Source organism: Podarcis pityusensis (assembly GCF_964106645.2).
Source record: "Podarcis pityusensis genome assembly, chromosome: 5".
Taxonomy (NCBI): domain Eukaryota; kingdom Metazoa; phylum Chordata; class Lepidosauria; order Squamata; family Lacertidae; genus Podarcis; species Podarcis pityusensis.
The window spans coordinates 90905158-90931188 of NC_138032.1; the positions used below are offsets into that span (position 1 = coordinate 90905158).

Here is a 26031-nt window from a genome sequence, read left to right on the forward strand (position 1 = left end):
AGAGGGGTTCCACACTAGGAGAACTTAAAAATGGAAAGCATAGTGCTCGTGGTCAACAAGGCAAATCTTAAAAAAATCTTAAATCTTAAAAAAATGTAGTATAAACACCAACAATTGGGAAATACTGGCCTGCGAGCACTCCAACTGGAGAACAGCCTTTACCAAAGGTGCCATGGGCTTTGAAGACACTCAAACTCAGGACGCAAGGGAGAAAAGTGCTAAGAGGAAGGCACGCTTGGCAAATCCACACCGTGATCAACTCCTGCCCAGAAACCTATGTCCCCTCTGTGGAAGGTCGTGTGGGTCCAGAATTGGTCTCCACAGTCACTTACGGACTCATTGTTAAAACCGTGTTTATGGAAGACAATCTTACTAGGCTCTGAGGCATCATCGAAGAAGAAGACGACACTAGGAGAACCTTTTTGTCCTTTGAGATGTAAATGTTTGCTTGTAGAGGTGCTGGCTCCCATGGCTACTTCATTCCAGTTATGGTGAGCTGAGCTTGGTATTGTTAACAGTTTTCTATCAGGCCAATGAATAAAACCACAGATGAAGACTACGTCAAAAAGAGTGCCATGAGATGAACGGTGGCGCCGATGGCCTTTTGTCTTTGAAGACTTTAATGTGTTTTTTTTATGGGTTCTCCTGAATGACATGTGGAGCATGCTGTCAGTCTAACATGACGTTGGAAATAATATTCACTTTATAGACTATCGGCCACTCTCATTCCCACCCCCACACCCCCTGCTCATTCAAATTGGGCTATAAAGCATGATTTAATTCTCCAGAAATCATTTAGCGTAGTGACAACACAGAAGGGGGGGGAAGAAGATTAAAAGGCACAAGCAGTCATTTTCTTTCACTTTTTTCCTAATACTTTATATTATTCTGTGTTATGCAGTTTAATGAAATCACTGAAAACAGCTAGAAAATATTATACCAATTTCTGTACACTTTACACCTCTATTCTACACCTTCCCACGATACACATTTTAGCTTCAGGAGAAATGTACAGCATAGAAATTTTTAAAAAATACATTCCGTGTCCACACACACTCAGTTCCAATAAGTACATTCTGTAAATCAAATTTAATCTATATTACTAATCAATTTGTTTTTATTGCTGGGACATAGTTGGATGCTGCCATTCTTAGGTATAGCAATGTCTGAGGCAGGAAGAATACCAACACTGACAAGGCATTAAGTAGTTAAAAATAAAAATATTTTGGCTTTTGTGAATTATTCTTACCACTTTATTTGGCTGAGATCTTATCGTGTGCATGGAGGTTGTAATGGCTCCTCTTGCTCTGTGCTAGGAATAGGACTATGGATGCTTCCAGGATGTCACTATTTTGGGGGCGAGATTCAATCATATACCTGCAAATTCAGGTTGTGCAATTAAAGTTGATTTGGCGATCTTGCGCAATAAACTCTCCTCCCCTCAGATTGGACTTTTTTGCAGTAAGGAAAGTGATGGGGAAATTCAGTGTGGAGTAGCCAACTGCCTGATGCAATCTTGTACAACTTCCCCACAAACAAATTAGAATGAATGCTCCGTGGAATCACCAACAGCGTCTAACCTCCCTGCAAATTTGTGCAAACAAATCAATAAAAAGGTCATCTGGTAGAGACCTATCAGTGACATTTGTCTTCCATGAAATACACCCTCTCTTGGATAAGGAGAAAGTAGAAGCTGCCTTCTCCATGTTGGTTGGAGGAGGGCAACAGTCATCTTGACCCTACCAATTTTTCTGCATACACAGAAAACATCCTGTCTTTGCGTCAAAGGACAGATAATTTTTGCCCTTGAGCATTTCTGGTTCTAGAAAGAATCACTTCCTCCTTTGAGTTCTTCCCTTGTCGCATCTTTGAAACGGTACCCTCAAACATTTTACCTAATTTCTATCGAGGCGGTTTAAAAACAAAACGAGGAAATATGTTAAATGGGGTTTCCCTTTAAAAACCCACCCAAACTCAGTGCAACCAGAAATGTACTTATCATTTCTGATATATCACATTTTGAAGTTTAAAACATTCTGAGTTCCCTCGAGATATACGTCATGCAAAGTTGCTGTTTATTAAAGTAAGTTATAGAAGAAGCTGTAACCTTGGTTGTTGTTGTTTTTTTGTGACGGGCGCTACAGACACATGCCAAATCTGTGTTGCATTGCCGCTTGCATTGCACTGTACAATTCACAAATCTGACATCTTTAAAAAGCAGCGGTTACTTTTAACGGCAGGCTGTCTATATTTATGCCACTAGCAGTTGGTTGAAGGAGCATTTTTGTTTCCCCGGCTGCTTTCAGCCAAACTTGCCACTTAGAGTTATCTGTCTTTTGCATATTGCTTTTCTGAAGCATAGATTTTGGTGCACATAGTAGCATACAGGTGTGTTGCCATAGAAATAGAAGCCTCCATTTTGCCTCTGTGAAACGAGTCGGCAAAAGCTAGAGCTTGAATAAAGGAAGCAAAGAATAATAAACAAAGCTATACATGAAGACCAAAAAATAATAATATAAAATTAAACCAGAAGGATTTCTACTGCATATACAGATGTCTGGCACAGAACTGCAGGTTATATGTACATCAGCTCAGATGATATTTCAACAATTTACATATATTACACTGGGCTCAGGGTTCAAAATACTTCAAGTCTTTTTGCTGGCTTAAGAAGGAAATGAGGATAAAAGAACAAGTCATAGTTATCAGATGCACCGAGATTCTTTCAGACAGTTGACAGAATGAGGTACATCGAAAAAGTGCAAGATCAGAGAGCCTACTTGGCAGTGCTGTGTTTTCGTATGCATGCAAAAACTTCCTTTTCATGCATTATAGCAAGCAGGGTTTTTTTCACATTTTTCTTTCAGTATTATTAATCAATATGTCATGGTAAAACGAATGCATACCTGTCCATGAAATACTGAGAAATGCATTCAAGTAAAATTTCTGCACTTAGCTGTATCATGAAGTATTACTATACTTTTGTTAATATTTCGGGGGGCGGGGCAGGGGGGGGGCGCGGATATTCTATTTACGACACACACCGGACAAGCTATATTGTTATGCGTTTAAAGTTCCTGTGCTTATGTAGGTTACCTGGGCAAGGCAGAGAGAGGGCAGGAGGGGAGAGGGTGGTCCATCCTGAACTCCTAGGCTCCCGAGCAAACGTACGCGCCTTTAGAGCAGTCCGCCGTAACCTCCTGCATTTAGCACCGTCACTCTACAAGCATGTCAGGGAAACAGAAGGGAGCCTTTGTTTGTACATCTGTACAAACCAAATGAAGAGGAGTGGGATGAAATGATGGAACGGGGGGGGGGGGGGGAGAATAAAACAAAATAAAAGGCAACCTGCAAATAAACAATGGCGAAACTCCCACAAAACACAGGCAGAAAAGATTTTGGGGAGGAACAAAAAACGCGGGGCGGGTTTTATTATTATTATTATTCTTCGCGCAGCTGCAGGCAGTAGCGGTGGAAGCGTAGCTGGAAAAACATTCGCTCTAGAATAGAATGTGTCATCCCAGGCAGTGTGTAGTCTTCAGCGACACCCACATGCTTGAATCCTAAAGACTCGTACAATTTGTGAGCCGCCACCTTCACCGCCGTGGTTCCCAGTACAATCGACGAGTAGTTATTGACCATGGCAAACTCAACCACCTTCCGACCCAGAGCTTTGGCGATCCCTTTTCCGCGGTATTTGGAGTCGACCGACATGCGGCGCAGCTCCACCGTGTTGTCTTCCTCGTTGCCCCTCGCGGCTACGATGCCCACCACGTTGCCGTTCAGCACAGCCACCCAGAAGCAGGAACCTGTAGGTACAAAGCAACATGTGAATCTGGAAAACAAAACACAAAAGGCTTCTTCAAATACACATCTCTGGGGTTTATCAGACATTTTCCCTATTTCTTTCCGAGCTCACAGACGGACAGTCAATACCAAACAGTTCGCCCTTGAGAGAAAAAACCAAGCAGAGGTGGCACTTTTCCAGAAGGTTCCCTCTGACATTTCTGCGCTTGCGTTCCTGCAAGCTCTATCAGTGGTTCTTGATACCTAGTGTAAAAAAACCCTGTGACCCTGAAGAACTAGAAAATTGGCTGTGTGACTCTCATTACCTGAGAATCTTATGAATCCCTCTACAGTGGTGCCTTGGTTTTCAAACACCTTGGTTCTCAAACGCCTTGGTTCCCAAATGCTGAAAACCCAGAAATAAGTGTTCCAGTTGTCGAACGTTTTTTTGAAGCCGAACGTCCGATGTGGCTGTCAGCTACTGTTTCCAGAGCGCCTGCACCAATCAGAAGCTGCGCCTTGGTTTTCAAACATTTCAGAAGTCAAACGGACTTCCGGAACAGATTGAGTTTGGTGCTTTTGTTTTTGCTATTTTGCGTTTTTGAGGCTTTTTCGGTTAATTCGTTTTTGTGGCCCTGTGGAACCCAGTTCAGCTACTGATTGATTGTATGACTGCGGAAATGGATAAAAACCACCCATCCAAACGACGACTATCATCAGTGCAAGTAATAAATAAATAAAATTTTAATTTTGATCATCTACAATACTGTCTTATTTATTTTATAGTACAGTACATTGATTATTGCTTTCATTTTATGGATCAATGGTCTTTTTAAATAGTAAAATTGCTGTTTTAGGGGTTGTTTTTAAAAGTCTGAAACGGATTAATCCATTTTGCATTACTTGCTATAAGAAAGCGCACCTTGGTTTTGGAACTGACTTCCAGAACGGATTAAGTTTGAGAACCAAGGTATCACTGTATATTGCAGTTTTTTTCTCACTACGGTACAGTAGAGCCTCAACCTTTTTCTAGCAAGGTCTGATGAATGTCTTACTCACATAATGCAGCGGGGGCTTGTGGCTGCAATGATGGACCCGGCAGGCCAGGAAAATGTATTTTCCCGTCCAGTGGAGTTTGCAGTGCTTCCATTTTTCTCATCTTCAGCTAAGAGCGTAAGATGACAGCCCTCCTCCGCAATACACCCTCATCGTCTGTTTCTATTTAGCTGTTATGAACGACAGACCTCCCTTCCATTCATTTGCTCCTGTTCCTCATTTGTAATGAGACAACGAATTTGTTTTTTGCCAAACTGGCATCAAAAGCGAGCCGTCCTTTTGGGCAGACCGGCCGGTGCCCCTGTTTGTTTTTCCTCATCCAATCGCTTGCTTAACATAGGATGAAACCAGTCACTTGCTCATCACCAGTTGCCTTTCCTGTCCTGCAAACTGGTGAGGAATATCTCACCATACTTCTGCAATAATCAGAAATCTAGGAGAGCAAAAGGAAGATCAGCACACCTTAGCAGGATGATACAGATGGCACCAAGCGGTAAATTACGAACTTCCACGTATACCATGGCAAAAACCACAAGGTATGTTTTCCTTCTGCTATCATGTACATACAGCACAGTTTGAATTTCTTTTTAAGCTTTGAGGTTTGTTTGCTTTTTCCTAGAAGTTACTTTGGAACTCAGCTAATGAATGATGCAATTTCTTATATTTCTTAAGCGCTTCTGGGTCTGCTGCAGAAACTAATATACTGATGTTCACTCAGAAGTAAGTCTCATTAAATAACAGGGCTTGCTCCCAGGTAAGTGGGGATAGCGTTGCAACCTAAATGATATTTTGAGAGCTCTGAGTGAACATGACCCTTTGATATCACTCCACAATTTGATTTGATTTTTGTCTTAGAACAGATTTGAAAGGCAGGAAAAAAAGTTGTCATCTGTTTCTCGCTATCTTGTGCTGTAGTAATCCAGTGCTTCTCATCGTCACAGCCCAAGATTTGAGGCTAGGCCTTGAAATAATATTCACAGGAACTAAAAATGCAAGTACATTTAAATATTATTTCTGCTAAATCAGAAGGCAAACATTACTGGTAATAATATTCGCAAACAAATGAATGCATTCTTAAAGAGTCAAACACCCGTGTGAAGTTTAACCCTGCTTCTTCTCTCTCCTTGCAAGCTATTTGATGGACTTTATTATAGAGGTGCAAAATCTATAAGGCCCTGGACCTTATAAAACTCTCCAAGGTCACTGATACATTACACATTGTCCCCCACATCTCACCACACAATTCAGCCAGTCCGTGCCCTTAACGGAGCAAAGAGCATAGCTTGCAAATGGTTCTCTCTCCGGATCGGTTCCCACATGGTAACGATAAAAAAGGACGGAAGCTAAAATAAAAATAAAGCTTTGTGTGTTTGCAGTTCATTGGGATTGCTTGAGCAGGGAAAACAGCGACGGAGTCAGCATCCGGCATCCCGAGACAGCTGCTGGGCCACAAAACCTTAAACCCGCCCCCCAAATAATGTGCAAAAACTATAAAGCGGGAAGTGTTTTATGAGGGACAATTTACGGTATCGGATCATTACGGTTCGTGTGCTGAGGACAAGCTGTGATAGGAATTTTATGGTCTTAGATATATGGTAATGTTCATGAGTGTACCAACCAAGCACATACATAGATCAGCACAGGAAGGCCAACCTGGAACCATTTTGATTCCTAAACTGAGCAAATGTTTTCCCTGCAAGGTCAAACTGGGAAACCTCCCCATTGTCTCTTTCCTCACAAATCCTGTCTTAAGGGCACATTTAAGATATGAACAGGGTGTGAGCCTGTGACCTGGCCCAGGAACTAAGTATTTATCATTACAAAAGATTGGCAACCCAATCAAGGAACCTGCCAGACAGGAGATAAACAACATTCAAATTTCTGTTTTAGACTGCATTTTCTGTGATGTAGGTGTGATGTATCTGAGGGGTGGTCTTAGGTTACACCCCTTCTGTGATGTATGTATGATGTTTCTGGGGGTGGTCTTGATCTACAGGATGGGAATTTCAAAAGTCTTTATAAGGCCTTGTGCTCCATTTTTCTGGGTCCCTCCTCTCTCCTGCGTGTGAGGGGAGCACCCTGTTGCAACAGATCAATAAAGATCAAGCTTACTAGCTGCTTTGCTTCTCAATATTCTCTGGTTGGCCTCTGTTATTTTCTCCTACCAATAGGGAACCTGTGTAAGGACTCTATATGGGCTCTTGGATACCCCATAAGGGAAAAGGGCAATTTTTGTTTACAACAAAAGCAAGGCCTGACTTGCGCATGGAAAGTACAACTCTCAAATACTAAAGCAAAATGTGGCTTTCTGGAGTGCTGTCATAGGCTGACTGAGTTAATTACTTCTATGTTAACTCTGACTGCTTCGTTAGGCGTTTGCATTTGTATATTTGTGGTGGATTTTCTGATGTTTGCCTGTTTTGGTCTTCTGCTTGCTGCAGCCAAACGTATATATTCTGAGCTTTTACAGTTTCTTTGCTTGTTTTTCCAGGACACGGGAAGTCTTAGCAAACTGTTATCTAAAGATAATACTAGAGCAAGATGCCTATCTTCCAATAACTGGCGCCTTCCTTGCTTGGGGGCTACCTGACTAGTAGGTTTCAAAGGGAATGGAAGTGCAGGAAAATCCAGACTCACAAAGAACCAGAAACTAATAGTAATAGCTGGGAAAATGAGACGGATTAAATTGCACACAGCATTCGCTGAGTCTTGGTCCCCTCCTGTTTCTCAGCTTGCCATATGGAATAGCCTGCTTCATATATGCTTGACACTGATGGAGATGTTATAGTTTTCACAGTACATCAAAATTTTATTTGTTTTCCTATAGAGCTGGTGGTTTCTTTTGTTTTTATTTTATTTTTTTGCCTGCTCCTCAGAAACTGGCAAAACCAAAGAGATGTTCCATTGGGAGCTGCAATTTCATTTTTGCATGCTGATGATTTTTTAAACAGATGGCGTAATGAAAACACATATGTGGCTATTTTGGCATTCTGAAATCTTTGTTCTGGTATTTTTAACAATTTACCCACAATTTAAAATTAAAAAAATAGATATATAATATTTTTTCCCGACTCTACAATTCTATGATTCCACATATCTGTTTTGCCCTTTTCACGGAGGAAGGATGTAAATAAGCTAGCCGTCTTGCAAATGAACTCCCAAGTCTTGCATACTACAGATTTTATAAAAATCACAGAGAGATTCTATAGGACTTTAGTGTTTGGTTTTTCTATACATTTCCAGGTAAGGACTGTTAAAAGCACAATCACGAGTTACCTATCAAAGGCAGGTTAAAACCAAAAGGATCCAGGTGTATTAAAAGCTACAGAATGAACTAACTTAAGACAATTTCCCCCCCAAAAAGGGGAAGGAGCTGCCTGGGCAATAAACATTTTAAGCAGAGGCCACAGGAAAGCCTGTCTTCACTAAGGCCTAATTTTAATGTGATGCATGGTAATTAAGATATTACTCTTGAAGCCTTGCATGTATCCAGTATTTCAACTGACCACCTCAGCTGTGAATGCAGTATTGGTATGGTAGAAATCTGTAGCTTGGTTGGGGATGTTAATCATGACAAAAGAAAGAAAAAACCGGAATGTAAAATCACATAGAAAAATTTTGTGCTCAACAGCGCCATCTGGTGTTGCACGTTTATACACATTTAAAACACTGTTTTTTGACTAATGTAGCCGAGTCCATACCCTCAGTCAGAATCCATCCAAAAGAAATCAAAACCATGCTTTAAGTTTTCAATATACCAAGCTATCATGATTCACAGTTCTCACATTGAGCCATAAACTCAATCTATTTCTAGTCCCGAATCAGTACAACCATAGTCACAAGTCCGTAAACTCCAAAAAGTTAAGACAGGATGAGCTAAAATAAAAATAAAAATCTTTGCTTCTTTAACCCTTAGCACCAGCACCTGTAGCTTTTTCTACCAAGATTTCTGCACGCTTGCTACTCAAAGCTTCACCATATATATACTTGACACAGTTTCCATTGATGGATTAAAAAACACAATGCTTTACTTATTAACTCATGAATATAACCCAATAAGGTAGTTCATGGCTTCTCTGGTAGATCATAGCTCATCATATCATACACCAACAGCAGCACCATTTTAAAAATAGGTTTATTTTAGGAGAGCCCTACTAAGCAAGCAGATAGGTTCCCCTTCAGACCATTATCAATATGCATAGTTTTGCTAATTTTTCAAGATGTAAAATACCGAGATATCATTTAAAGTAAGACTACATTAACATAGCACAGGGTGAGAATACCTTTTATTATTTCCAGTTGCTCAGCTAAACTGAATTCCATATTTCTCTGTTACTGCTTTGAATATATCACCCCAATCCTGTTTTCTCAAGAAATTGCTTCTTAAATAGCGAACTATTTTTTTTTAAGTTTTAATTTTTTTTAAATTGTACACTCTTTACACCAGAGGATTTTACAACCCAAATAAACCACAATACAAACAAGAACGTGATTTTGCTTTTCATTCATGTTAATCTCCTTCTTTTTTCCTTGTTCTTAACCTCTTAAATCACATATATTTCCAAATGCTCCCCTATACCTCCCTCCCACCATTCCCGTTACTTCTCAATCTAATATTGTTTCCCGATGTGTTAACAAAAGTTTGTATTTGCTGTTCCATACATTTCATGGTATTGTCTTGTATCCTTGCGCATTCTACCTATTGCATATTAAATTTAAGCTCCAAAACCAAATCTTTCCATGAACTGTTTTTTATGTCTTTATTTAGGAATGTTGCTAAATAAAAACTAAAGATGATATGAAAAAATTGGAAAAAACAACAACCAAATTCTGTGTCTCTCCTCCTGTCGTTTATCATTACCATTAACTTTTCTCCTAACCATTCAGATAAGTGTTTACTCTCCACGCAAACATTTCAGCAAATACATTAACCAGTTCCCAGAAAATCAGCAGAGACTCTTCCAGATGTACCAGGTACAAGTGATGCCAAATGGGTAAGTTCACGACCACGTGGTATCACATTCAGATGAGGGCTTACAACCTGAGCCACAGATAAATTCATTTCCTTACAGTTGGCTTTAGCAGCCAGGATTAAGATGACCTCTAAACCTGTCCCAACCAAAACCTGGTACAAATTCCAGTTTTCCAGCAACTGGGGTGAAATTGTGATTTGACATTCAAATAAGTGAATTCAAATACCGCATTTTTCGCTCTATAAGACGCACATTTTCCCCTCCAAAAATTAAGGGGAAATGTGTGTGTGTCCTATGGAGCGAATGCAGGCTCCTTGGCTTCAGCGATAGCAACGCAAAGCCTCCAAAGCGCAGAGGGAGCGCTCCTGCCGCGCTCCAGAGGCTTCGTGTTGCTTTCGCTGAAGCCTGGAGAGCGAGAGGGGTTGGTGCGCACCGACCCCTCTCACTCTCCAGGCTTCAAAGATAGCCGCCGAAGACTCCGGAGCGCGGCGGGAGCTCCCACTGCGCTCCGGAGGCTTCGGGTTCCTTTCACTGAAGGCTGGAGAGCAAGGAAACTCCCGCCGCGCTCCGGAGGCTTTGGGTTGCCTTCACTGAAGCCTGGAGAGCGAGAGGGGGCGGTGCGCACCGACTTGAGCAGTGCTGGATTTACGTATAAGCTAAACAAGCTATAGCTTAGAGCCCCACTCTCTTGGGGGCCCCAAAAAAATTTAAAGGAAAAAAACCCTGGATGTACATTTTCAAAATATAGAAAAACAAATAACATAAAACCTACATACAGCAACAGTACTTTGTGTTGTATAGGCTCCTATGATGCAAGTAATGGGCCCCACCTGCTAGCCTGCTCTCTAAAATATCACTGGTTTGCTCATTTCTATATGTAAGGTAGGGACACGGGTGGCATTGTGGTCTAAACCACAGAACCTAGGCCTTGCCGATCGGAAGGTCAGCGATTTGAATTCCCGAACGGGGTGAGCTCCCGTTGTTCAGTCCCAGCTCCTGCCAACCTAGCAGCTTGAAAGCACACCAGTGCAAGTAGATAAATAGGTACCGCTCTGGCGGGAAGGTCAACGGCGTTTCTGTGCGCTGCTCTGGCTCACCAGAAGCGGCTTAGTCATGCTGGCCACTTGACCCGGAAGCTGTCTGTGGACAAACACCGGCTCCCTCGGCCTATAGAGCGAGATGAGTGCACAACCCCAGAGCCGTCTGCGACTGGACCTAACGGTCAGGGGTACCTTTACCTTTATATGTAGGGTGCGTACATTCTGCACGGACTGGTTGCATGACAACACGTGCAAATGGCTTTAGATACCTATTATGTCCATAAATTACCATATCATATATTCAACACAAAAAACAGCAACAATTTGTTGTTGACAAAGGACAGCTGGAAATATAAAGGGCCCCATTACCTTCAGTAGCTTAGGGCCTCATCAAACCTAAATCTGGTCCTCTCCTTAATATTTGAAATATCTAGCCAATCAGGATAGTTATTTGCTGCAATTTGTCTAGAGTCGTTCGTTTCAGACCCACAGCGACAGCCAACCTACTCGAAGCACTGCCAACGTAAGACCTTAAGAAAGATCTGCTAGGTCAAGTCCCATTGCCAGCATCCTGTTCTACAGTGGCTATCCGGGAAACCAGCAAGCAGGATTCGAACGCAAGACCAACACTCTCCCGTCCTGCAGTTTCCTGTAGCTAGTATTCAGAAGCATTGCTACTACCTCCAACTGTGGAGAAAGAGCAAAGTTCCACACCCTCTGACATTTCTCCAATGAAAACAGGAGCGTCCTAAGGAAAAGTGGGACATTCCGGGATCAAATCAGAAACCAGAACGGCTTCTGTAAATCCGTGACTGCTTTTGGAAAATAGGGGTCCTGTTGCTATAATGACTGACAACCCTCTCCTCCATCACCGTATTTTTCGCTCTATAAGACACACCAGACCACAAGACGCACCTAGTTTTTGGAGGAGGAAAACAAGAAAAAAAAATATATTCTGAATCTCAGAAGCCAGAAGAGCAAGAGGGATCGCTGCGCAGTGAAAGCAGCAATCCCTCTTGCTGTTCTGGCTTCTGGGATAGCTGCGCAGCCTGCATTCGCTCCATAAGACGCACACACATTTCCCCTTACTTTTTAGGAGGGGAAAAGTGAGTCTTATAGAGCAAAAAATACAGTAATTTGTTCAATTCTTTCTTTAAGCCATCTAAGTGTCGGCATCTGGGGGTCAATAGGCCAGCTGGATCGTCTCCCTCTCAGCCTTCGCCACTGCGGAGATACATCGACCTCTGGCTCTGACGTAAATCAGCGACTCAAGCCTGCTTGAAAGTAAACTGTACAACAGAAGAGGCTTGAGGCTGTAGATACATACTAAAACTACAAATTTATTATACATAAATCAGGATAAAGAAACATGTCATCTCTCCTTGCCGTCTTCTCAGAGAGAGAGTCTAAACAAGAGCAATACACAGAGCGGAAGTTTCGCTCACGGGACCCAGCAATCTGTGCTGGAAAGTAAACAGACATGTGACACGCCACAATCCCATGTCCGCAACAAAAGGTGGAATAGAATCGCCCAACACCAAGTTGGTGCCCACCAAACTGCTTCCTGGGGGAGCGAGTGCCAGAGTTTGACTATTCGCTGTGTACTTTCTTTTCTCTGTCCTAAATCTTCCAACCTTTGCCCCCCACCCCCACCCGGCTGAAGGAGCATGAGTTCTAGTCTTCGGAGAGAGAGAAACGTCTCTGTCTGCTTCTTCCATGCTGCGCATAATTTTACAAACGTCTATCGTGTTGCCTCTCAGTCACCTTTTCAAAATACCGTATTTTTCGCTCTCTAAGACGCACCCGACCATAAGATGTGCCTAGTTCTAGAGGAGGAGAACAAGAAAAAAAATGTTCTCTCCCTCTCTGTGCAGTGCCCCTTCAGCGAAGCGGCAGGAGAAACGGAAGGGCCTCCGTTTCTCCTGCCACTTTGCTGAAGGGCGCTGCGCAACGAGGGAAAGCTGCGCAGCGGCTCGGCTCTCCAGCGAAGTGAAGCCAGGAGAGCAAGAGGGGTCGATCCCTCCTGCTCTCCTGGCTTCAGCAAAAGCAACGCGAAGCCTCCTGAGCGCAGCGGGAGCGCTCTCGCTGCGCTCAGGTGGTTTCGGGTGGCTATCCCTGAAGCCAGGAGAGCAAGAGGGATTGGTGCACACCAATCCCTCTTGCTCTCCTGGCTTCATTGAAAGCTGCGCAGCCTGCATTCGCTCCATAAGACGCACACACATTTCCCCTTACTTTTTAGGAGGGGGGAAAGTGCGTCTTATAGAGCGAAAAATACGGTGCTCCTTCTGCATGGCGTCCCTGAATCCCGTCAGAATTTACTCGAGATTTCTTCTGATCTCACTGACGCTGCAATTATGGTCTCAGCGAGAGCAGCTCAGCCGACATAGCCCTCTGGGGACTGGAGGGGGGGGGAAGCAGTAGGCGGGTTTTGTTGCTTTGGCACAGATCACAACAAGAGAGTTTGCTTTCCTGGGCTCTCCCTCCTGCTGCCCCATACACTCACCTTGCTCTTTCTTATCCCACTTTCAGCCCCAGTGTTTCTGTCCCCTCTCAGCCCCCTAGTCTTGCTCTTTCTCCCGCAGCCACCAAAATCCCACACGTGGATCTGTGCCAAGTGTGTGCTCTGCCAATCTGACCCCAGGCCCCAAGTACCCCTAGCCAGATGTAGGGCACTAAGACCGGTTCCACAGCGATGGGCGCTGAGCTTAGGGGGCACAACTATGTCACAGTGAATTGAGCCGAACGGGAGGCGAGAGGTTGCCAAATTTTGGCCTTGCTCGAGGCATCGCTGAGATTTGAAATGCCAAAGTCCACACAGAAAGACAGAAACAGAGTCATATCCTTGCAAAAAAAAACAACTAGCCAACAAACTTGTAGTCTTCCCTCACCGAGTAAAACAATTCTGGCTTTCTTCCAGAAGAAGAAAACGTTCTAGACAATCTCCTCTTGGGGAGATTTCCAAAGTGTGGGCACCACCACAGAAGAGGCCCTGTCACAGCACCCATGATCAATTGACCCTTTCAATCTGAACCACCTTTAAAAACATGGTGAGCTGAAGAAGAACCTCGAGAACTGTTCGTTGCGAATCGCTGCAATAGGATGCACAAGCTCACCGGATCACCTATGGCAAATCAACAAAGTGTTCCTAATTTGCATGAATCAACATGAGACTGAGTAGTGGATTTGCAGGTTCTCCTGTGGTGGTTCTAGGTGTGGGGCCTGGTCGGATCGTAGCTTGCCTGCAAACTGGCCAATCAAAGGCAGGCTGCTGTGCAGGACCTCCCCAGGCCTCACTTGGGTCCGCACCCTGGGAATAAACAGAAGGCCTGCCCAGGCCTCTTCTCCCACCCTCCAATACTGGCTATTTGCTGGCTCTTGACCTTGCTATGGACATTGTTGGCCACTGTTTTGGGGGCCGGGCAGGAATTTTTCCACTTGGCAAATGGGCTCTGGCCCTGTGGTTTTCTCCTTCCTCATAGCAATCGCCACAACTTTGTGCAGCTAGGCATTGGGTAAGCCTGAGTCTTGGATGGAGGGGAGGTTGTAGCCTCTGTCTGCCCCTCCATGGGAAAGTGTATCCTGATAAAAGAATCCCTGAGGAGCTGCTTCAGTCCAGACAACCAGGCTGGACCTAGGGCCATAGCACTCCTCAAATGGGGACCCCTCAGGGCGTGTACCCCTATTTGATGTAGGTCATAGGACCCGCCCAAGGTTGGGTTGACCCTAAATACACTCCCAGCAGATGGGCTGGAGTTAAAATGGTATACCCAATGCCTTAGGCAAAACCTTCACATCTGTAATCAATAATGTTGTGGCCTGTTTGACCCATTCATTACTCATTGCCCTGTCTAGTTTTTGTACTAAAGGTGAAAAAAGAAAAAGTTAAAGGACCCCTGGACAGTTAAGTCCAGTCAAAGGCGACTATGGGGTTGTGGCGCTCAACTCGCTTTTAGGCAGAGGGAGCCGGCGTTTGTCCGCAGACAGCTTTCTGGGTCATGTGGCCAGCAGGACTCAACCGCTTCTGGCGCAATGAGACACCGTGATGGAAACCAGAGTGCACGGAAACGGTGTTTACCTTCCCGCCGCAGCAGTACCTATTTATCTACTTGCACTGATGTGCTTTCAAGCTACTAGGTTGGCAGGAGCTGGGACAGAGCAACGGGAGCTCACTCCATCGCAGGGATTTGAACAGCCAACCTTCCGATCGGCAAGGCCAAGAGGCTCAGTAGTTTAGACCACAACGCCACCTGCATCCTGGTTATTTTTCTATATCGGGGGTTACAGGGCCCTGGCATGCAACTATTGACCTTGTGAAGTGACCCAGGGGATCAGGACTTGATTTTAAGTTTCAGTATTCTGAAAACTGAGTGGCGCTATGGGTTAAACCACAGAGCCTAGGACTTGCCGATCAGAAGGTCGGTGGTTCGAATCCCCACGACGGGGCGAGCTCCCGTTGCTCGGTTCCTGCTCTTGCCAACCTAGCAGTTCAAAAGCACGTCAAAGCGCAAGTAGATAAATAGGTACCGCTCCGGTGGGAAGGTAAGCGGCGTTTCCATGCGCTGCTCTGGTTCGCCAGAAGCGGCTTAGTCATGCTGGCCACATGACCTGGAAGCTGTACGCCGGCTCCCTCGGCCAATAAAGCGAGATGAGCGCAGCAACCCCAGAGTTGGCCACGACTGGACCTAATGGTCAGGGGTCCCTTTACCTTTATTCTGAAAACTAGACTGGAAGGGAGCTATATTGGGGGGGAGAGCCAAAATGCTGAGAAGTTGCATTTTCTCCTCAACTGAGGCCAACAGCAACTTGGTGAGGGTTAAGTGGGAAAATGTTGTAGTAAATAGTCTCTCAGCTCTGCTGCTCTGACCCAATTCAAGTTTTTTCTTCTTCTTTAAGGCTTGGACAGTAATGGAGGGAAGTTTTTTTAAAGGAAGGAGATTTCACATGCAGAGATGCTTCCTCTTCTTTCTAAGCCTGGAGGGATGATGGCATTATGGGGAAGGAGCTGAAGGGGAAAGCCTTTAAATGAAAACAACACTTGTAAACAAGAAGAGAACCAATGGGCACCCCCAGGAACCAGCACTGCTGGGTCCTATTGCCAGGGTGACAGTATGGTCTGTGAGCCAAGCCCTGAGATCAGAGGTTTCTGCTAGATGTTCAAATCATCTGTTTCAGGTGTTACTGACAACGCATCAGCTTGCGATGCAGACAGAAAGTGACAGAGCCAGCAGTCAGTGGAAGAGGGTTACTGCGTTCCTTGGAGACCGGGGAAAAAGAACTGGCGAGGCAACAAATGCACACGCAATCTGTTAAATTGGAAAAAGGCAAACTCCATTTTTAATACAGAAAGAGAATTTCTAATAATAACTTGAAGAAACTTTGAAAGAAAGAAACAGGGTGGGGGGAGGCTCTGGAACATATACTGTACAAATATGCATTGCCTTTTTCTGCAAAATAGTCCGTAGAATATTCTCTGTGACGTCCTGGAGATTTCCTTCAAGAAAGGCAGGCTCTGTAGGTGTGCTTGGTTCAGCGTGAGCATGGGGGTGGTTCTTGATCTCCCCGTACCCCAAGGTTGCTGGTTCTGCAGGAATTAAAAACCCACCGTGTTATTGTTTCCGCTGCCCCTCAACACCAGAATACACTGCTGTGCGCATTTCTATCCCAAAGCGTGTGGTTCTTATTTAAGCTACTGGACTCGGCTCAGAGAACATTATCTGGAAAGCCCTTCTGCTCAGCACGAAACTGCACTTAGCTACTTGTAAGGTGCAATCCTACACCCAGCTGAGGAGCCGCAAGAAGCAACGCCAGGGCTGCTCAGGTGTGCTGGTCAGGACACCCATGGGACGTATTCTGTGTTCTGCCTGAGATGGCGGCAGGTGTGTTCCAGGTGGTGTTGGCAGCAGGGAGGGCATGGCACTATAGGATCCTAAGCTTCCATGTTTTCTGACAGATGCCCAACCAGTGCCTGAAACAATGCCAGCCCTGGGACTGGTGTGGTCAACTCCCTCCCACCATAGTCCAAGGACGAGGGATAGCTGCCTCCTCACACACACAACCCCCCCAACAATTTATTCAATATCAGCAAACTTTGCTACTTCATTGCTCTTAACATCTTGCGCTTGAGACGTGAGGGTCTGGTTGCAGCTACAGGGGCAGACCAGACGAGCGCTCTTTGTCCACAAAGCAGACTTCACGTAACTTGTGGTACGGTGCTGGTTCTGCTGTTGCCATTCTGGCTGCTCCTGCAACACAGGAGAGGAGATCTGGAATCAGTTGCTTTGCCCTGAAAGCATTTTGTACTAAACCGCCCCCCCCAAGCTTGCTTGCAAGCAGACGTGCAGTGGATGTCGCCAAGAGTTAAGAGGAAGCTGTCATCCTTACTCTTACTCTTCCACATCCGAAACATGGCTGTCCAGGTCTGACAGGACAGCGCAAGCATCAGCAAAGGAGGAGAAGAGTAAGAGAACGAAAGAGAGGTGAGTAGTTGTAAGCACTAGCCCAGAGCTTCCCAAACTTGAGTTTCCAGCTGCTGTTGGACTACAACTCCCATCATCCCTAGCTAAACAGCAGGCATAGGCAAATTTGGCCCTCCAGATGTCTTGGGACTACAACTCCCATGATCCCTAGCTAACAGGACCAAGCGGTCAGGGATGATGGGAATTGTAGTCCAAAAACAGCTAGAGACCCAGGTTTGGGAAACCCTTACTAGCCTGTCTGTGGTCTTTCATTCTCCATATGCTTCCTGCTGCCAGTCCAAATGTCCAACCCAAAGAACAGCCAAGTTATGTGGCCTGACCCCCTTCCCTTCCTCCTAGTCCCACACCATCCATTTGCAGAAACCTACCTTGGCTCTAGAAGCCAACATTGGGAGGTGCTATGGCTACTCTTTTCTCCACCTGAAATGATAGAAAAGAAATAATCTGCACTAGCTTCGAGAATCAACCTCTACTTTCCCCTTATTCTTTCAGGAATCTACTCCTCCCCCAGGCTCATCTCCTCCTGCCTCCAACCATCAAACACGTCTACCGCAACCCATGAAAAACGCAGCCTACGTCCAGTTAACCCCAACAAAATCTCACACTAGTTATGGACTTTCAGGCTGCCCAACCCATTAGCATGCTGACTGCACAATAACCATTGTACTTACCAGTTGGAAGCTGATGGATGCCTGTCGTCTGCAGCAGAGAGCTTCATACTTGGCCCAGCATCCTGGAAACCCCACATGTCTGAAGGGTCTAGGAGGTCATGGCTAGTGAAAGGTCCACGGTGAGTGGAAGCCATCACCATAGCTGCTGTCTGGGGGGTGTTTTCTCCTCCGTCAGTGCTAATGACTTCTGCAAACAAAGAAGGCCTCTCTACACAACCACTCTGATGCAATTAATGCACAGTGTCTAGGAAGCAAAACGTACACCATTGAGACATGTTATGTGTGAAATCCGGTTCAGGCCCAACAATGGAACCAACAGGATTCTAAGATGGGTACCTGGTAGAAAGTACAGTGGTACCTCGGGTTAAGTACTTAATTCGTTCCGGAGGTCCGTACTTAACCTGAAACTGTTCTTAACCTGAAGCACCACTTTAGCTAATGGGGCCTCCTGCTGCCTCCGGAGCACGATTTCTGTTCTTATCCTGAAGCAAAGTTCTTAACCTGAAGCACTATTTCTGGGTTAGCGGAGTCTGTAACCTGAAGCGTATGTAACCTGAAGCGTATGTAACCTGAGGTACCACTGTAATCCCATTTCCCACATCGTCAGATTGGAATAAACATCAAACTCTCACCAAGATGCTTCCATGCATCTCGGATGTCCCAAATGATTTGATGGTATAGCCTGAAACTGACCCAAATGTCCTTATCAAGCCATGCTTTCCCTGAAAATAAAGGGAGCTTTTTCCGCTTAAACTCTTAGTCATGTTTGGTGTGTATGTGGTTTCCTTTCTGATCTCAGTGGGAGGGTGAGGAGAGGGCCTCCCCATCTTAGGCACTGCCTTCAGAGTGAGCCTCAATCTCTCCCACCCCTATAATTACTGAAGAAAACAAGATACAAAGCTGCCTGCAATCCACTTGTGTATAGCTGGCCCCAATTCTCGAGTGAGTCACTGGTGGCAATTTTAATTCTGATTCACTGTACACAGGCACACAAAGTCGCATCTTTCACCAGCACTCGGGGGGGGGGGTTGTTCTTCAATAGGCCTCAGTGTAGCACCATTGGCAAATCTTAAGGCTGGATTGCTTGTGCCTGGTGGTCTCTTAGTGTAGGTACATTGAAAAGAGAGAGAGAGAGAGAGAGAGAGAGAGAGAGACTAAAACTAAGAGAAGAGAATAGGACCAGCAGCCAAACATTATCTAAGACAAAGCTGACAACTCCTGTATAACGGGTGGCACTGTGGGTTAAACCACAGAGCCTAGGACTTGCCGATCAGAAGGTTGGCGGTTCGAATCCCCGTGACGGGGTGAGCTCCCGTTGCTCGGTCCCTGCTCCTGCCAACCTAGCAGTTCAAAAGCATGTCAAAGTGCAAGTAGATAAATAGGTACCACTCCGGCGGGGAGGTAAATGGCATTTCCGTGTGCTGCTCTGGTTCGCCAGAAACGGCTTCGTCATGCTGGCCACATGACCCGGAAGCTGTACGCCGGTTCCCTCGGCCAATAAAGTGAGATGAGCGCCGCAACCCCAAAGTCGGCCACGACTGGACCTAATGGACCTTACACCTTTCACTCAATTTTGCAATGCAAATTGCAGTCCAGGTGTAATAGTCCTGGCAGCTATGAGTTTCAAACATTTGCTAAACCTTGGGTCTCCATTGTCTGAAGTGGCATATATAGTTAGCATTGCCAGCTTTTCTTCTCTGCAGTACCCGTGACAATTTCTAAGATTTCCAGATGCGTCCCCCCAGGCACATAATATATTTGTCTACAAACCATCCGTTCTTGCCTCTCCTACGTCTGAGGAAGATGCAGATAAAAGTCCTTGTAAATTACCGTATTTTTCGCTCTATAACACGCACCAGACCATAACACGCACATAGTTTTTAGAGGAGGAAAAAAAGAAAAAATATATTCTAAACGAAACAGTGGATGTATGATTTTTGTGGTTCATGCTGTGGCCACAGACATGTGATCTGACGGTGAGTTTGGGGTAGCCCAATGCAAAAATCCTGAGGATCCATGTGGATCCGTGCTTTGTAACCAGGCTCTCTGTCCCTCTCTTCTCCCCACTCAGCGGCTCTTCTCCCGCTTTGCTGTTTCAAAGCGAGCAAAGCGAGCCATGGAGGAGGGAAGGAAGGGGAACCATGGATCCTCTGCTCACGACTGCAGCAAATCCCCCCGCCATCCGTAGGCATTCGCTCCATAACACGCACAGACATTTCCCCTTACTTTCTAGGAGGAAAAAAGTGAGTGTTATGGTGCAAAAAATACGGTATACATTATGCTTTAGGGTCAAAGAGACGCACTAGTCCAATTGCCCCATATGAACCTGACCCCAAACACCGTTCCACTTTGGAGAACCTCCTCTGTGTTTGCTTGAGGTAGGGGAGATAGGCAGGGCCCTCCTTTTCGTCACGTGATGGCGCTGTTTTTACCACAATATGGTCTGCATTCCGGGACAGAGTTCAACATCAGGAGGAGCCAAATGCCTTCTGAACATAGCTGTCAACTTACAGATTTGAAAATAAGGGACCAGCAGCCTCGAAAATAAGGGACCAGCAGCCAAAATAAGGGATTTTTCAAACACAGGTATGTTCGACTTCTGAGCCCCTCCGAGCCAAAGACAGAAAGCCCAGCCAGCAGCCAAACGAAGCCTCAAGCGGTGGTTCCCACAGCGCAGCAACCCAGCAAAGGGGATGCAGCAAGGAAAACCACCGTCACCTCTCCGCTGGGAAGCGCTGAGCAAAGGCGAGTCCCCAGGCAACGCGGCCGATTTGATCGGCACAAGGCATACAAGCTCCACCCCCTAGTCGTTCGTAGACTCCTTATTGGGTGAGCAACGCAGCCAAGCAACACAATTGGAGCCTCCCTCCTCCCTGGCCGGCAGGCAGAAAGGGAAAGGAGCTGCTTCCTTTGAAACCCGGGAAATTTAAGGGACATCATCAATAAGGGACAGCAGCGGGACACGGCGCTGGGATAAGGGACTTTCCCGCCAAATAAGGGACGGTTGACAGCTATGCTTCTGAATCCGGCCTTGTTGAGTAACCTAACAGCTGTTTTTCATAGTAACCAAAGTACCCAAGGTGTTAAAAGGTGGTCCCATGTACAACACATTGCAATTGTCCCGTCTAGAGGTTATCCACCAGCAGGTGTTGTGAGCCAGGAGTCAGCTTCACCTGCTGAACAGCTGCCTGAAGGGGGAAGGAGGCGAAGGGACTCCACCTGCCGCTAATCAGCCTTCAAGGACACAGAGAAGGCACTGATGGGAACGAGTTGGCTCCGGCCTTCTCAAAGAGAGCCCTCAGCAGCAGTCAGATGCTGGAAACAACACTTGTGGTCCATGGCTCTAGCTGACTGCTTCTTGCTCTCCATCCTGGATCCTTGGGCTCTGAGATCATCTGGGTTCCCTGACCTCTGGACTGTCTGACTTTGAATGCGGAGTCTGCTTTCAGGTGAGTGTACCTTAGAGACTCCCAACACCTGCTCGCTCAGCAACGGGACTTGAATAATAATAATAATAATAATAATAATAATAATAATTTTTTATTTATACTCCACCCTCCCTGGGCTCAGGGACGCGGGTGGCGCTGTGGGTTAAACCACAGAGCCTAGGACTTGCTGATCAGAAGGTCAGCGGTTCGAATCCCCACGATGGGGTGAGCTCCCGTTGCTCGGTTCCTGCTCCTGCCAACCTAGCACTTCGAAAGCACGTCAAAGTGCAAGTAGATAAATAGGTACCGCTCCAGTGGGAAGGTAAACGGCGTTTCTGTGCGCTGCTCTGGTTCAGTCGTGACCGACTCTGGGGTTGCGGCACTCATCTTGCCAGAGCGGTACCTATTTATCTACTTGCACTTTGACGTGCTTTCAAAGTGCTAGGTTGGCAGGAGCAGGAACCGAGCAACGGGAGCTCACCCCGTCACAGGGATTCGAACCACCAACCTTCTGATCGGCAAGTCCTAGGCTCTGTGGTTTAACCCACATGGCGGGAAGGTAAACGGCGTTTCCGTGCGCTGCTCTGGTTCACCAAAAGCAGCTTAGTCATGCTGGCCACATGACCCAGAAGCTGTACGCCGGCTCCCTCGGCCAATAAAGCAAGATGAGCGCCGCAATCCCAGAGTCGGTCACGACTGGACCTAATGGTCAGGGGTCCCTTTTACCTCCCTGGGCTCAGGGCGGCTAACACCAGTAAAATTACAATAAAAACATAATAGGGGGGAACCAATTTAAAATACAGGTTAAAATATAATTTAAAATGCAGCCTCATTTTAATAGTAGCCCATGGATCAAAACCATAAGGGGAGGGAAACATAAGGGTCAGACTGAGTCCAAACCAAAGGCCAGGCGGAACAGCTCTGTCTTGCAGGCCCTGTGGAAAGATGTCAAGTCCCGCAGGGCCCTAGTCTCTTGTGACAGAGCGTTCCACCAAGCCGGGGCCAGTACTGAAAAGGCCCTGGCCCTAGTTGAGACCAATCTAACCACCTTGCGACCTGGGACCTCCAAAATGTTGTCATCTGTGGACCTTAAGGTCCTCCGCAGGGCATACCAGGAGAGGCGGTCCCGAATGGGGCTATGACAGAGGGCAACCCCATTTAGAACAGGTTGAACATTACACTGCAGTAGCAGTCAGCTGATCCCAAGTACTGATCCAGCACGTTTATTTTCTAATTGAATTTATATCCCACCTTTCCTCCAAAGAGCTATACGTACTTCTCCCTATTTTATTCTCAACAATCCCGCAAGTTAAGGCTGAGAGTGAGTGCCTAGCCGAAGGTCACCCAAGGGGCTTCATGGCTGAGTGGGCGATTAGAAGCCTGGTCTCTTTCCCAGGTCCTAGTGCAGTGCTCTAACCGCTACACCACACTGTCTCCCACTAGATTTTACTGCCTCAACTGAGAAGCTGGGCTGGAAATCATCAGCACACAGAGTTGTCACCTCCCAGTTATCGCCAGAGAAATCTATTTCAATTTATGCACATGAAAAAGGATCATTCCCCATCCGGAGCGTCGTAAACGAATTCTACCTCAGACTCCTTGCCACCAACACCAAAAGGCGTGGGCTTAAGTTTGCTCATTTTCTAGGTCTTTCCAACAAAATATGAGCGAGAAGAAATTTCCCCCCCAAATCAGATTGTCTGTTGACTCAGCCCTTCCTTTCTCTCCCCCTTCTGCTATTGTTGTTGTTGGCTAAACACACGCGGCTTGGTTCACTCGCTTGAGTCATTCGGAACTACTACGATGACAGTCCTGCTGGGGAATTCAAACCTTGGCAGCCTTCCGTTCCCATTTTTAATTTCACCCACCCAAGTCCCTGCGCAGGTTGTTCCGAGTGATGCCTTCTCACTGCGGCAGGTAGCCACTATGTTTGCATTTTGAAAAGCATACATAACAGGGGCCCGAAATAGTGGCGTTTGAAATTCTTTACCATAGTTTTCTTCTGGAGTGATTCAGGGAGTTGGGAGGCTCTGCTCCTACCTGCAGGGTCATCACCAGACAGTAATTTTAGGAGACTGGTGCTTGGCTCCATAGCTTTGGGGTCCATTTGTCTCCTATGCTATTTTAACATCTATATGAAACCGTGGTGGTGAATGAGACATTAATGGGACCCCTGACCATTAGGTCCAGTCATGACCGACTCTGGGGTTGGGGCACTCATCTCGCTTTACTGGCCAAGGGAGCCGGCGGACAGCTTCCGGGTCATGTGGCCAGCAGGACTAAGCCGCTTCTGGCGAACCAGAGCAGCACACGGAAACGCCGTTTACCTTCCCGCCGGAGCGGTACCTATTTATCTATTTGCACTTTGACGTGCTTTGGAACTGCTAGGTTGGCAGGAGCTGGGACCGAGCAACGGGAGCTCACCCCGTCGCGGGGATTCGAACCGCCGACCTTCTGGTCGGAAAGTCCGAGGCTTTGTGGTTTAACCCACAGCGCCACCCACATTAGGAGACACTAGGGGAGAGGTAATACCTCTGGTGGCTCCTAGAAGCTGTCAGCCTGGCTGGCTAAACCAGATAAGGGTAGCCAATGGGTCTGAGACGCTGGGTGAGCGAGGGACTTCTGCTGCATGTGAAGAAAGGATCTGGCGGATTAAGCAGAGGAGACCAAAAATGGGTCCAATGATCAAGGAGGAGATTTCTGCACTGGCTGTAGGGGGAAATTAGGAGCAGGTGGGGCTCGTCGACCTGAGAAGGTACGTAGTCCATCTATAACATCAGGCAAACTTGGCCCTCCAGCTGCTTTGGGACTACAATTCCCATCATCCCTGACCACAGGTCCTGTTAGCTAGTGTTGATGGGAATCGTAGTCGCAAAACAGCTGGAGTGCCAAGTTTGGCTATGCCTAATCTATGTGAAGGAATAATAAGGAGTAAACCATACAAAAATCCCGAGTGAAGGCCCCAATAATAATCTTTCTTTCTTTATTTCCCACCCATCTGGCTGGGTTCCCCCAGCCACTCTGGGTGGTTCCAAGAGAATATTAAAAGCACAATAAAACATCAAACATTAAAAACTTCCCTAAACAGGGCTGCCTTCCGATGTCTCGTCCAGCCAAGCTGGTGCCAAAAGTCTTGTTCTGCTTTCCTTTGGACCACATCAGCGAGGCTTGGGGCGGCGGGCGGAGTATAGGACAGTATACAAATAATGACGAAGATAGAAAAGCACTGCACAGCACTTTGCTCAGAATTCCAAGGGAATTCTTTGTTAGCTCACTCAGGTGAAGTTACGGAGAGGTTTCCTGCATTCATGCATGCGCTCAGCCAGTGAGCTTATAGCCCTTCGCTGTTTTGCACAACACATCAGCAATGGACACTAAAATCATCTGCCTCAAAAGATAGACGCTGTTTCTTTCCTGCTTTGCACAGGTAATTCCTACAGCTCCTTAACCAGGAGTTAAGAGATAGAATGATGCAACATAGCAAACAAGTAATTTGTCGCAAGCCCAAAGTTCCTCTCCCAATGCTTAGACACTCCTGCGGCGCTTTTTCAAACTGCTTTGACCTTTTCGTTTTTTCAAAGGCAGTCAACAAGACTGCTGCTTGGGGGTGTATTTTTACAGCTCCCAGTGAGAAATGGGACGTACCAGCCATGTTAAATTTATGTCAAGCTGCAAAAGAAGGATGTCTACGGGGTGCGCCCATCTGCCGCACAATGAGTAGAGCTGATATGGCAAGTCTGTGCCTCTGCCTTTGATGTATGTTTCCGCCATCAGTCAGGTCGCAACTACGCAACGTTCTGGGTTGAAAACATTTGCACATTTCAGATGAGACAGTTGCATCGAATCAATGTTGTGTGAAGCTGCCGCCCCCTCCCCTCAAGTGTGAGCCCACCCCCAGGGTTGTACAGTCCCTGAAGACCCCTTAACGTTGAGAGACACCGTATTTTTCGCTCCATAAGACGCACATAGTTTTTATAGGAGGAAAACAAGAAAAAAAATATTCTGAGCGAAACAGTGGATGTATTATTTTTGTGGTTCATGCAGTGGCCACAGACATGATATGTGATTTGACGTTGAGTTTGGGGTAGCCCAATGCAAAAATCCTGAGAATCCATGTGGATCCGTGCCACTGCGGCCCCACAAAACAGTGGGTGCGTGATTTTTTGATGCAGGCTATAGCCATGGACATGCTATGTGATCTGATGGTGAATTTGGGGTGACCCAGTGCAAAAATCCTGAGGAGCCATGTGCTTTTACCTCCCCCCTCCCAGGCAGCCTCCTTTATTATCTAGAGTCCCTTATCCCTCCCAATCGCTTGCCGATCAACTGCTCAGTGGCTTTGTTTCAACACCCCCTACCCTCTTTCAAAAAAAAAAAAAAGGCATGATCTGTTTTTCGCCCCTGGGCAATTCGCCTCCAGGAACCACGCATTCGCTCCATGACAGACATTTCCCCTTACTTTTGGGGGGGGGGGGGAATGCGTCTTATGGAGCGAAAAATACGGTAGCTGTGGAAGCAAAGAACCTCTTAGCCATGTACAATTGACAAGCCTGATCTTTCAGATCCATTGCGTAATGAATAGAAGAAGAAGAGTTTGGATT

General features: G+C 46.1%; 1 protein-coding gene and 1 long non-coding RNA gene across 2 annotated transcripts in view; both read right to left on the bottom strand.

The window, feature by feature from the left end:
* Positions 1-757: 757 nt before the first annotated feature.
* The window catches only part of LOC308477254 (N-acetylaspartate synthetase-like), a 39973-nt gene continuing 14699 nt past the window's right edge, over positions 758-26031 (bottom strand). Inside the window, exon 3 of the mRNA XM_081005773.1 lies at positions 758-3809. Within this exon, the coding sequence (XP_080861899.1) occupies positions 3442-3809 (368 nt within the window). The 3' untranslated portion in view covers positions 758-3441. The remainder of the gene's footprint in view (positions 3810-26031) is intronic.
* LOC308477281 lies at positions 16167-17974 on the bottom strand. Its single transcript, XR_013986440.1, has 2 exons — positions 17700-17974; positions 16167-17097 (listed from the first exon to the last, which is right to left on the bottom strand). It is a non-coding gene; the product is annotated as an uncharacterized lncRNA (long non-coding RNA).